The 12,450-nt window shown below is 50.9% G+C and overlaps 3 protein-coding genes across 3 annotated transcripts in view; 1 reads left to right on the plus strand and 2 right to left on the minus strand.

Moving 5' to 3' along the window:
- Nucleotides 1-6,144: 6,144 nt before the first annotated feature.
- On the plus strand, nt 6,145-7,470 carry PHACADRAFT_249169 (uncharacterized protein). The gene is made up of 4 exons (XM_007391532.1): nt 6,145-6,370; nt 6,422-6,769; nt 6,824-7,007; nt 7,063-7,470. The coding sequence occupies exons 1-4, from the start codon at nt 6,243-6,245 to the stop codon at nt 7,387-7,389; spliced, it is 987 nt and encodes a 328-aa protein (XP_007391594.1). The 5' UTR covers nt 6,145-6,242; the 3' UTR covers nt 7,390-7,470.
- An 811-nt stretch (nt 7,471-8,281) lies between these two features.
- PHACADRAFT_249171 (uncharacterized protein) lies at nt 8,282-9,482 on the minus strand. The gene has a single exon (XM_007391533.1). It carries the CDS (start codon nt 9,050-9,052, stop codon nt 8,705-8,707), a length of 348 nt encoding a protein of 115 aa, XP_007391595.1. The 5' UTR covers nt 9,053-9,482; the 3' UTR covers nt 8,282-8,704.
- Nucleotides 9,483-11,552: 2,070 nt separating this feature from the next.
- PHACADRAFT_136177 (uncharacterized protein) overlaps nt 11,553-12,450 on the minus strand; it is a 5,555-nt gene continuing 4,657 nt past the window's right edge. Inside the window, exon 8 of the mRNA XM_007391534.1 lies at nt 11,553-12,244. Within this exon, the coding sequence (XP_007391596.1) occupies nt 12,022-12,244 (223 nt within the window). The 3' untranslated portion in view covers nt 11,553-12,021. The remainder of the gene's footprint in view (nt 12,245-12,450) is intronic.

Here is a 12,450-nt window from a genome sequence, read left to right on the forward strand (position 1 = left end):
CATTGACGCGGGAGTTCTAACTCGTAGGCAGAAGCACCGACTTTGCGTTTGACCTTGAAGGGTCCATATTGCTTATCGTCGAGCTTTTTCATTGGCCTGTCAGTTCGGATGTTCATCCCTTCTAGCCAAACTTTATCTCCTACTTTGTACTCCGATCCGCTCTTCCTCTTTCTGTCATAGAAGCACTTCATGGTTTCCTGCGCTAGACTGATAGCCGCGCTAGTGTCCTCACGTACTCGATCCATTCTATCGACAAACTGTTGGACGTTTTCACTTAGTCCTTCTCGCACTGGTTGGGTTCCTTCATAAGGGTGATACCCTTTATTGACGAAGAATGGAGTATACCCAGTGGACAAATGAACTTTATTGTTATATGAAAAGGCCGCGAGTGGTAACCATTCGGCCCAATCTGCTTGTCGGTAGTTAATGAATAATCGGATATTGTTCTATCTCGCGATTGATGCGTTCCGTTTGTCTGTCTGTCTGGGGTGATACGCGGTTGAGGGGTTGGCTTTGATTCCGAGGGATCAGTATAGTTCAGAGATAAACTGATTCTTGAATTCAGTTCTCCTATCGCTGATAATCTTTCGAGGTAATCCATGATGTGCGACTACGTTATCTCGGAGCGCCTTTGCCCATCCTTCGGCGTTAAGCTCAATGGTACTTGGTATCGCGATTATCTGCTTAGAGTACATGCAGACAATTACGAGGATGGCATTGTACCCGAATGAGTCGGGTAATACGCCTATCTTGTCCACGGAGATTACTTCCCAGGGTCGCGAAGGAATTTCGTTTGGGAATAGAAGTCCAGTAGGTCGTGTCGTATGGACCTTGGTTTTCTGGCATTTCTTGCATCCGGCCATGTATTTTCTGATATCTTCTCGAATTCGGAGCCACCAGTAGTTACGCGTGACCATTTCATGCGTTTTGTATTGACCAGGGTGTCCAGCCAATGGGGTATGATGATGATGAGCAATGATTTGCTCACGGAGGTTTCTATTTACCGGTACATAGATACAATTCTTCCATGTCACAAGTCTGGTACTATCTTCGTCCCAATCTTTGTCCTTGTTCTGTAAAGCTACGGTAACTAGCGAATCTCGGTTCTTTTTGTATTTTTATAATTTCTGCGACCCAGTCTTGGTCAATTCCTTCTAAACTAAATACCGTACTACAAATCAAGGCACGAAAATGTTCTGGTTTTAGTAACACAATATCTGAATTGTTTTCTTTTCCTGCATTGTACCTCTTTTGGCGAGATAATCTGTCCGCTTTGCCATTAGATTTACCAGGCTTGTAATGCAACGAGTATTGGTATTTGGCTAATTCGATTACCCATTGGGCCTGTCGCTGGTTGAGCTTCTGTGGCTTTCAGAAGTATTCTAGGTTCTTGTAATCTGTCCATATTTCAAACGGATGTATGGCGCCCATGAAGTACTGACACCACTCATCAAGACTAGTCATGATCGCGAGAAGTTCCTTATTGTAAATCTCGTAATTTCTTTCGGCAGCTGTCATAGCTTTAGACAGGTAAGCAACAGGCTTCCATTTGCCGTCTTGCTTCTGGGCTAATTCTGCTCCTACGGCAAAGTCCGAGGCGTCGCATTCTACTTGATATGGGTCGTTGTCATTGGGTATGGCTAGCACTGGTGCTGTGCAGAAAGCATCTTTCAGGTTTGTGAAGGCTACTTCTTGTTCGACGGTCCATTCGAAAGTAGCATTGCCTGTTAGCGAACTGAGTGGTTTTGCTATCTTGCCATAATCTTGGATGAACCTTCGGTAGAAGTTGGTAAATCCAAGGAATGCCTGAATGTCTCGTTTGCACTCGGGCCGCGGCCAATTGACAACTCCTTCTATCTTAACTGGGTCCATGCGAACAACTCTTTTTCCTACTATCATTCTGAGGTATTCAATCTCTGCCTTCTCGAACTCGCACTTTTCCGGTTTCAGATAAAGTTTGTGTTCTCTTAGGATCTGAAGAACTTGCTGCGTGATTCGACGATGTTCTTTCAAATCTTGAGTGAAGATCATGATGTCATCTAGATAGACTACCACGTGTCCTTGACTAATGAGATCTCGAAATATATCGTTCATCATAGTTTGGAATGTAGCCAGGGAATTGGTGAGACCAAAGAACATGACAAGTGGTTCGAATAATCCTCGATTTGTTAAAAACACCGCCTTCTCTTCGTCTCCTTCTTTGATGCGAATATTGTTGTATCCCCATCGGACGTCTAGTTTTGTAAAGTACCACGCCTGCTTTAGCTTGTCCACTAGTTCCTGTATCAGGGGGAGTGGGTAGCGGTTTTTAATCGTTAGCTCATTCAGCTTTCGATAATCTTGTACGGGTCGAAGTTGTCCATCTTTTTTCTTGACAAAGAAGAAAGGAGAAGCCCATGGAGATTTTGATGGTTGAATTCTCCCGGTTCGGAGGTTCTCTTCTATGAACTCATCAAGTTCTTTTTGTTCGTTTACAGAGATAGGATAAACTTTGCAGCTGATTGGTTGCGCGCCTGGTGTAAGTTTGATTGCATGGTCCCACGGTCGTCTTTGTGGTAAAGAATCAAAGTCTTCTTTGCTAAATACATCGGAGTAGTTGTGATAGTGACTCGGGACGGTATTTTCAAAGGTCTTGGTTTCGTGTTTCAGACTTTCTTTGATCACTAAATCAGTGGCTGTGGTACGAATGCGTGCTGCTCCCATCGCGAAGTACGTTTCATGGTCTAAAATGAAGATTCTATCCCCTTCTTCTAGGCGAGCCTCTGGATTGCTGGGCTCCTCATGATCGGCATCAATATCAATTGATCGGACGGCGTATTTGCAGGTAATCAGACACCGATCAAACTGAATGATCTGTTCCTGCCAATCAATAGATGGGTTGTGAATCTGTAACCATTCATATCCAAGGAAGATTGGAGTCTTCCCTAGATTGGTAACGGCGAACGGAAGTCTTTCAACATGGTCCTGAATTTCCACTCTCATTTCGACAAAGTTGGTGATAGCGCCGCCGGCATTGTGCGTGCCATCTGCGTTATAGACAGGGATTGGTGATGGCAGTTTCTTTGTAGGAATGTTATTGTCGCGAACATACTGCGCATCAATTGACGATCCAGTGCATCCTGTGTCTAATAACACTTTAACTGATAGGCGCTGCTGTGTGTCCAGGGTGGTGATGATTATGGGAACGTCCATCTGTGTCCCCTTCCTTTCTTGGATAAATTGAGGCTTCTTTCGTAATTCATTCAAGAAGTCTATTGCTTTTTCTTCATTCATCTGCCTGATTTGGTTCATACAGGCTTCGGAGGCATCAACACTCTTCTTTGAGTGTACCCATTCTGTCAACAGTCTGAGTGCTGCCGCGTTTTTGCTGATTATCCATTAGTGGATCCAAGCCGCCGTCCAAGGTGTGTGGCGCTGCCACTGCGTAGGTTCGGTCTGATGTTCTGGTGTAGATGACAATTTTTTATTTGGGGGAATTAAGCAAGAGGGTTGAGCCTCTCCGCGCCGCTCTGCAGACGCCCCTTTTTCTGGTATATACATAGCTACTCCAAACCAAGAACACAGATAATTTGTAAAGTTACGTTTGGTCAACTCGGCTACACGCCCGGCTGACCACTTGCAAAACCCTTCATAGCCGCACGAATTTCTTCGCGAATTGCCGTCTTCCAATCAAATGGTTCTGCCGTTGCGGCAGGAGCTTCTTGGAGCGATGCGAGGGGCGTGAATGCATTGGTGGTAGGCACTACTGGGGTTTCTGCGGCTCGTACTTGTTGAGCTTGTTGCCGATTAAAGCAATTACGCGAAAGATGTCCCTTTTCTCTGCATCGGAAGCAAAGACCCAAGCGTCGTGCCTGATCTAGCTTCATTGGCTGGCCTCTGCCGCCGAATGTGACGCCTGTCCCATCGCGACGTGTCTGGACTGGGGCACTTGCAGTAGGCGCGGCTACGTTAGCCTGTGCTCATGGCGCACTTTGTGCCTGCTGCTGCCGAGGCTGAAATTGTCCTTGCCGCTGGGATTGTGGGTTTCATTGACGGTACTGCTGCTGGTTCAGGTCGATGCGTGCGACCTGTTGTTTGTAGAGCGCGTATGTGGCGGAGAGTTCTTCCGATGAGTTGTACAGAAGCCGAATGATATCGGCCCGGAGTGCTTTTTCTAGAAGCGACTTGAGTTCCTGGAAGTGCGCTTCGAAGTTGTGAATATTCGCCTGGAAGGCGCACAACTCAAATTTGGAGAAAAACTCCTGTGCCGATAGCGCTCCCATCTGCATTGCTTGCAGTCTATTGTACGCTTCTGCCTGTTCGTCAATAAGGAAGTGTACGTCTAGATCTTTCCATAGATTGCTGGTAGTCTGAATCACGGTATCTTTGTCCATGTCGTACTTCATGTATGTGGCAACGTATTCACCCGCATGTCCACCTTTCATGTATGACAAGATCATAAGGACCCTGTCGAATTGCTCCGGTAGCCGCTTCCTTTGCGTGACTACACACAATTTCATTTGTGTCTTCCAAGCGATGTACTTGGATTTTGTGCTGTCAAAGGCGTCAGGTTTCATTGCGCTTCCATTTAGGAACGCGGCACTATCCTGATTCTCGGCCATCGCGCCGGGATCGGATGGAGATGAAGGTGGTGTGGGAGAACGTCGGGAAGGTGGGTTCGAGGCTTCCAAATCTTCTACCGCTTCTTCTACAGGGTTTGGTGGGCCCTCTGGTGGTGCTTCGGATTCTCCAAGAGCGATCGAATGGAGATGATCGGTGACTGATTCGAGGGTATCTCTTCTGGTTCTGGGTTCTGAACTAGATGCTACGGGTTGTGAAATTGCGAGGGATTCTGAAGGTGCTCCTGTGGGAACTCTTTGTAGCAGTTTTCCACGTAGTCTTTCTCTACACCAAGGACAGCGACTAGTATTGTCCGGGAAGTGTGGGCACAGCTGTTGCGCACAGTATCGTACATTATCTCCGCGTACATAGATAGATCTCTCCTCTAGTTCTCGGTGCGTATGTCCTCTACAATCACAGGAAGGTGTGGTCATAGGTTGTCGGGTCCGTGGAGCTTATCTTGCAGCAACTCTGGGACCAATCGTGTTGGAACGACCGGATCAGAGGTAGAGTTTGCCAAGATAGGGAAATGGTTGGTGTATGTATGGAATTTCGAATTTTTACAGTTCTAAGATATAGTTCAAAGCCCCAAGAGAGCAATTACGTCTCTCTTGATCCGACGTCTGGGGTAGGGATCGCCGATACAAAGCTTTGTCTCTCTTCCGACGCCCAGCCTCAGCCGGTTGCCACGTCGTACTCAGGATAACTGTGTGCACTGCGCAACACGTTTAGCGCCAGCTATGGTAGGCCGGGGCATGAATCCAATACAAACACGACCTGGTCGAGCTCCAACGGAGCAAGGGATTACCAGGGATCAGATAAGGAGGTGGTTATGTGCAAGTGCACGGAAAAAGGTTCCCGGGGTCTTGATGCAGTAGAGTTGATAGGGTTAGGATTGGGGTGAGATTTCGGTTGGGTGAAATGAGATGGATCGTCGTGTGGAGATGGGTGATGGTTGGTGTGAGAGTGACAAAGATCGTTGTAGGGCAGTTGGTGGAGACTCGAGCTAATGTCAGCAACTAACAATCCAACTGGACTGAGCTACGACAAAGCTGAGGAGACGGACGAGAGGATTGTGAGTGAGGAAAGACCAGCTCGAGTCTGGCTTGTTATTGAGCAGTACGAGCTCCTTATATACATGTCAGACTGAGTATCTAGAATATCCCACAAATATACAAAGGTGTATAGAAAGCGAAAGAACACTATGGAATCCGGGAGAACCATCCGGAATGTGTAATATTCATGACACCGAGTCTCTGTGGAGAGCATGGCTGCGGAACGCCAGCAGCTTGAATATTGTCCTGGGGGAGATTAAGGAAATCGCAGCTCCAGTCTAGCGATTTCGCGGCTACAATTAGGCAAACACTGTCTCCAACAATATCTAAATCATCTATCCACTGCATAGACAGCCATCCGAGTCTACTTGCGTGACTGTCCAAAACGATGGTACCAAGCACGTGGTCGAGAGCGTCTGTGAACGCGTCTCCGGCGCTTAGGTATCCGACGCGTCAGCGTAATTCCATCACTTGTTCCCGACGCTGACCTCCGCGTCCCATTCTCATTTTCCCTGCCGTTCTACCTGACGACGTCTCACGATCATGCCACTCGAAGCGACCATGATAATTATTGATACATCTGAATACATGCGGAACGGCGACTACCAGCCCGCACGCTTCGAGGCCCAGGTTGACGCAGTCAATACCGTTTTCCAGACCAAGGTGGACTCCAACCCGGAGAACCTGGTTGGGCTCATGACAATGTCGGGGAAGAGGTGGGCTGTGACAATGCTTAGGCTATGTCTGCGTGTTAATACTTGCCACAGCCCAGAGGTACTCGCGACGAATACCAAGGAGCAGGGCCAGATCCTGAATGGCCTGCATGCGGCCCAAAGCAAGATTGGTGGCGCATCAGACATCCCCACAGCCATCTCTGTAGCGCAACTTGCTCTGAAGCACCGACAGAACAAGAACCTCAGGCAGCGCATCATCGTCTTCATCGGCTCACCGCTTGTTGACCAAGGCGCGGATGAGAAGAACATGGTCCGCCTTGCTAAGAAGCTGAAGAAGAACAGCGTTGCAGTGGACATTGTAGCATTTGGAGAAGCTGTCGAGGACGCCTGCGCTGGCGTGCTGAAGGCGTTCATCGAGAACGTATCCCAAGGCGAAAACTCGTGAGTAACTCCACTCGGCAACGCGCTCCTATGTCACGGCTTATGCGCCACCAGACATCTTGTTACAGTAGCACCAGGGCCGCACCTCCTCTCCGATATGATCATCTCGTCACCCATCCTTGCCGGGGACCGCGGCATACCAGAAGAGATTCTTGCTGAGACCGGCGGCGCGGCTAGCGGAGCTGCTGGTGGCTTCGAGTTTGGCGTGGACCCGAGTCTCGACCCCGAACTGGCCATGGTGAGTCTGCTTGGCATGTCTATGCGACGACGACAGCTCACATACATCAATGAAGGCTCTCCGAATGTCCATGGAAGAGGAGCAAGCACGGCAAGCCGCTGCGGCGGCGGCCGCCGCCCAAGCTGGTCAGGGCAGCACTGCTCATGAGGGAGCTGCTGTGCAACCTCCATCGGCACCAGAATCCACCACGGTGCCGGCTGAGCCAGCGGATGACGAGGAAGAGGCAATGCTTCGGCAAGCACTTGCCATGTCGCAGGGCCAAGATGTGGAAATGCAAGGCGATGGCGATGAAAATATATCCGAGGAAGAGGCGATTGCAAGAGCGATTGCGATGAGCATGAAGCCGCAAGAAGAGCAGCAGGACAGCAAGGACAAGAAATAAACAGTTCCCTCTTCTCCACGATTCTTCCCAGCCTCGCTTGTCGTATGTCATGTAGATTTATCATTCTTTCCCAGCAACCACATGCACAGGATCTTCATGTCCCTTCGGACAAATGCTTTACATGAGGGGCACATTCCACGGATTTCCCTCTTACTGAGCGCTGCAGTTGCAGCTGGATGACCGAAGACAGGACGCCAATTAATGTGAACAACTAGGGTGCCTTCCCTTGCTTGAAGTAAAACCTAGCGAATGCCCGCCTTAACTCGGCCCTTGGATATACGTCAGAGCTTACACAATGGTATCGATCAGTGAGCTCGTGACGGCGTGCAAGCATGAACGTTAGGCGCTTATCTTGAAATAGTACTTCTGAATGGCGACACCTACAGAACACCGTCTCAAAATTCGATGACACCGCGTGCGGATCCTTTGCTCACCTCTTTGCGGACTTGAGTATACCCATGCGAATTACCCGGTCATTCGTTAGGGTCGGTGTGGCGTTCATCTCCGTCGCAGCATGGCAAACGCTGATGCCCGTAACGTCGTGCATGCAGCCGTCGTCAGATCTGATGCGGCCAGTCCATCCACGCCAGACGAGGGTCCGAAGCACACAAAAAGGTGCTAGAGTTTAATGGACTTGAAGACTAGGCATTGAGCGGAGATCGATGACGAGCCGATAATACAGCATGTTCAGGCCACAGACCCTGCACCAGTAGGATAACCTCTGCATTCTATCCAGGGTCCAGCTTCTGCCAAGGAGTTTGATTATGATACGATCCCCTAAGAGCACGCGCCGCCGTATGAACACGCAGTGCGGTTAGTCCTGGACCGAGCTCGGAGAGAGAGCCTAGTCACTGCCCCAGATTTTGAGGTACACGCGTTTGTGCAATCATGGGCGCGTCTGCAGATTCTGACGGGGGTTGACAGCTCGGAGATGGAGGGCATGTCTGTTCAGCCGTTCATGTCGCTGTTGCCGCACACTACGCTGCAAGGTATATTCTGCACGTTCCATTTTTACACCCAAAGCTAAAGTCGAGTTTCGGTAGCGAGCAGCCAACATTCGGAATAAGAGAAGGTGGTACATCTAAAATTCGAACTTCTTGTGCAGATGGACGAACGCAGCCCTATATGAAAGAGGCGCATCGATCGTTCAGCGGGGTCAATCACGGGTAGAATGAGCACATGCTCACGCGTCGTTGTACGCTCCGGTATCCGAGGTACCGGTGGGGTGCGACGCATCTTCGACGAAAGCGAAGAGAGTCATCGTGTCGATGCCGCCTTCACTGGCTCTGCCCTGATCGTTTTGTTCCTGGCCTGCCTATGTGGCATTGGCCATATTTAATGAGTATCCCTGCAGAGAGCATCTCGCAGTTGCGCTCACCTTGACGACGAAGATTCCGTTGGAGGGTGTCTCTCCGCTCGCCCCACGAGAGAAGAAGAATTCAACATCCACGTTCGAGGAGACATCCTGCGCTGGGATGGATAGAGAGTCACTCCCATTTCCGTCCAGCTTCATCGGCTGGTTTGCCACACGCGGTGGACTGGTGAAGACACTCTGCCTGGATCCCATCACATTGTAGGACACACGCATGGACTGCGCATAGTCTCTGTTCGCAGTCTCAACGTCCAACGCAGCATTAAGTCCTCGAGCAAGAACGAAGATCATGTGCACTTACGGAAGAAACGACTGCATACCAAGCAGACGGGACGGTGAAGGAGAGCTTGTTTCCGTTCGGCTTAAAACTATAGGTAGGCCTTGCGGACGCCATGGTGGTTGAGAGGTGAGCTGAAGGGGCAAGTTAGAAGTACTGAGGGACTAAGGACAAAGGCTGTCTTCAAGCCAGCGTCAGGAATCTTGACCTTCGTGCGACATATCGGTACGATCGATGAGTGTCAATACCAGGTGAGCACTGGGCGGCCCTGTGTGCACCCTGGAAATTATCCCGACAACTATGATAGAGTGTAGCTGGCACAGATGAATGGGATCCTAGGATCCGGATTCAGTATTCAGATATTCAATATTCAGAGAGCATCATGAGTGAAGCCGTGATGCATGAGGCGATAGTACTGGTCTTCCTGCTCGACGCCGAAGCGAGATCTGGATGGCGGTTCGTTCTACAAACACGCACAAATACATTCGGGTCCTAATCGTGACCCCGGAGACCTGTTTCGGCACTACGGCGGTAGCAGGTACTACTAGCCAAATACTAGCACAGATATGCCAGAAGGTGGTCTGATCTCTGTGCCGGCCTTTTGCTTTCCTCTCGGAGCATTAGCGCGATCTGCAACATTCCATAGCGACATTGGCAGTGCTCACCAGTCCTAGTCACTGCGGACGCAACATCATGAAAGGGCAAAAAGCGCGTCCAAAGCATTGCTTGGGGGCAAGTACCTCGTTTTCCTCCTCAAAATGAAACGTTAAATATCGCGCCGCAGTGCACGGAGACGAGCTACTCTGTCTTTATTGGGTCGACGGCTCAGAACCACTAGCAGGCGTATCTTCGGTATAGAGGTAGCTATGTCACAAATTGCCGTAGCAAGATGACAAATGTTCGCGCATTGTGATGTGCGCGGGACGTGGCTATACCGACCGTATTTGAGGCCGCTTGAATTGCTGTCCATGTGCAGTCAGTAACCCCCGCTGCTACCACTCTTATGGTCTGGCTAAGCACTTCTCCAATCTTCACCCACAGATGGGTTCTCGATATCCTTGCAATTTTATTCTGGCCAGTTCTGACACTAGTGATTTTAATCGCTCTCTTTCATTACTGGATTTCCTGTCCCCGGGAGCTACATCATTTGCCCAAGGTATCACCTTACAGAACTCTCTGGTCGTACGCGATACGAGAGTCGGTCGATCAACGTGTCCACCGCCTCATCCTCCCTTTCGCGCGAAAGGGTGAACCTATGGTGGCAGTCTACATGCTTGGAAAATGGGGAATACACCTCCTCGATCCTGCTGTCAGTACTTTCACGGTGCTTCCGGTGTTGTAGGCTCTAACCTGGCGCGTTACAGTTAATCCATGCGGTATGCCTGGATGGCAACCGCTTCCCGAAGAAAAACTATCAGGAGCACCTCCATTTTACATTCCTAAGTGGACCCAATGTCGTTTTCTCGAATGGAGAGATGTGGAAGCGACACTCAACCTCGGTCAAAGCTGCATTCGACCGGCAGATCCCTGTGCACGTCTTCTCGGAAACAGCAGTGGAACTGTACAAACGCATTGGCCCTGGCGGCGTCCATTGCTGGAGCGAGCTGGTACAAGTGAGAAATTTTCTTTCGATTCCACAAGCTTAAGCTTGATCCTCATTACTTTGAGCAGAGATATACGCTCGACGTTGTTGGCAAGGCCGCGTTGGGCCACGACTTTGACGCAATATCTCCTTCACTGGAGACCAGACTCTCCTTCGTGGATCACTTCAACCGCGTCATGTCCGGTATTGCCTCCCCGAGCCGGCTCATGTTTCCGATTTTGGACGTACTTTTCCCGCGGAGGGCTGTCCTCGAGGATCTTGCCTCATTGAACGCTCGCTACGACTTACTCCTCCAAGACAAGCGCAGCAAGCCTGGCAGGGACATCCTTAGCTACCTGCTGCAAGACGCCACGTTATCCCATGAAGAGCTGAGGTCTAATCTCTCTATCCTGTTCTCCGCCGGTCATGTATGTTCCTCTTTTCCCACCCTCACCCTGGAACTTGCGCTCAGCTTACACACCAGGACACCACCTCCGGCGCGCTCTCCACTGCGGTGTACTATCTCGCGGTCCAGCCGAACCTGAAAACTCTGGTCCGCCGCGAAATTTTCTCCGTTCTTGGCCAACGCACGGAGCCCACCCTGGAGGACTTGAAAAACATGACGCTGCTCGACGCGATCATCAAAGAGTCCCTGCGCATCAACTCCCCCATCTCCCTCCTTCCAGCGCGCGTCTGCACCACCGACGCCGTCCTCGCGCTGCCCAGCGGCACGACGACATACGCCATTCCGGCAGGCGTGCCCATCGTCCCGAACGTCTACGCCGTGCACCACAACCCCGTGTTCTACCCAGACGAAGCGGCGTTTAGGCCCGCGCGCTTCCTCGCGTCAGGCGCGGTTCCGGCACTCATGGGCGGCGTGCCGGCCGACGCGGTACAGCCGGGCACGTTCCTTCCCTTCGGGACCGGCCCGCGTCAATGCACCGCACGCCAGTTCTCGCTGTTCGAGCAGCGCACGCTGCTCGCGATGCTCCTCGTCCGCTACGAGTGGTGCCTGCCCATGCACTCGCCACATGTGCAACGGCTGCAAAACGAGTTTGGCGCGTTCGGGCTGAGCATCCCGCATGATCTGGACATTCAGTTCGTGCTTAGGCAGACCGGCGAGAAGGAGAAGGTGGACGGAGAGAACTGGCAGGAAGACGCGCAGGTGTAGGATCTCTCCCGCGCTCGTTTTTCTGTCATTTTCACATTTTCATTTTTTCTCCTTATTGGCGAATGGGCCGTGTGTTGCTGGAATTAACACGCGTTCGTGCAGTCGAATGTTATTTTAGTTGATGTGAACCAGAGCCTTGCTAGAGCTCGTCATTCACATGTGATCGCTTGATCGATATTCTTCCATGAACTCGTTCTGACTCTACTGTACACAGACTGACACGCGACAGATTAATTAATATTGAGCCTGCTAGGGCGGGCGGTGTTGGCAGGCTTGATCCTGCCAAGGTTGACGACCGTCTCGAGCGACTCGTTGTCGTACTCCTCCGTCGCACCCCAGATCTTAACAAACTTGTCAATAATGTCCTCCTTAGGGTTCGGGTTCAGCTCAGGGTGGGCAATGAGCATGCCAAACACTGCGCGCCAGGCTGAGTTGAGTGCGCCGGCGACCCACCTGCGCGCGATCGTCAGTGAGCAACGCTGTGCGTGAGGGGTGGAAACCGTGATCGAGACTCACCCGTGGAAACACGACGTGGCATCGCCAGCAAAGTGGAGCCGCTGCTTGCTCGATGCGGGCTGGGTGACGTACGGGTAAGCGTAGCGGAACTGGCCCGGCGCGAACTGGCAGAAGGCGCCGAGCTGGAAGGAGTCGCGGTGGAA

Source organism: Phanerochaete carnosa (assembly GCF_000300595.1).
Source record: "Phanerochaete carnosa HHB-10118-sp unplaced genomic scaffold PHACAscaffold_2, whole genome shotgun sequence".
Taxonomy (NCBI): domain Eukaryota; kingdom Fungi; phylum Basidiomycota; class Agaricomycetes; order Polyporales; family Phanerochaetaceae; genus Phanerochaete; species Phanerochaete carnosa.

Excerpts from the sequence above, each read along its gene's own strand:
- PHACADRAFT_249169 (XM_007391532.1), top strand. The coding sequence starts at position 6,243 with ATGCGGAACGGCGACTACCAGCCCGCACGCTTCGAGGCCCAGGTTGAC. Across the intron at positions 6,371-6,421 it reads ATGACAATGTCGGGGAAGAG|CCCAGAGGTACTCGCGACGA; the intron begins GTGGGCTGTGAC and ends TACTTGCCACAG. Across the intron at positions 6,770-6,823 it reads GTATCCCAAGGCGAAAACTC|ACATCTTGTTACAGTAGCAC; the intron begins GTGAGTAACTCC and ends ATGCGCCACCAG.
- PHACADRAFT_249171 (XM_007391533.1), bottom strand. The coding sequence starts at position 9,052 with ATGATCTTCGTTCTTGCTCGAGGACTTAATGCTGCGTTGGACGTTGAG.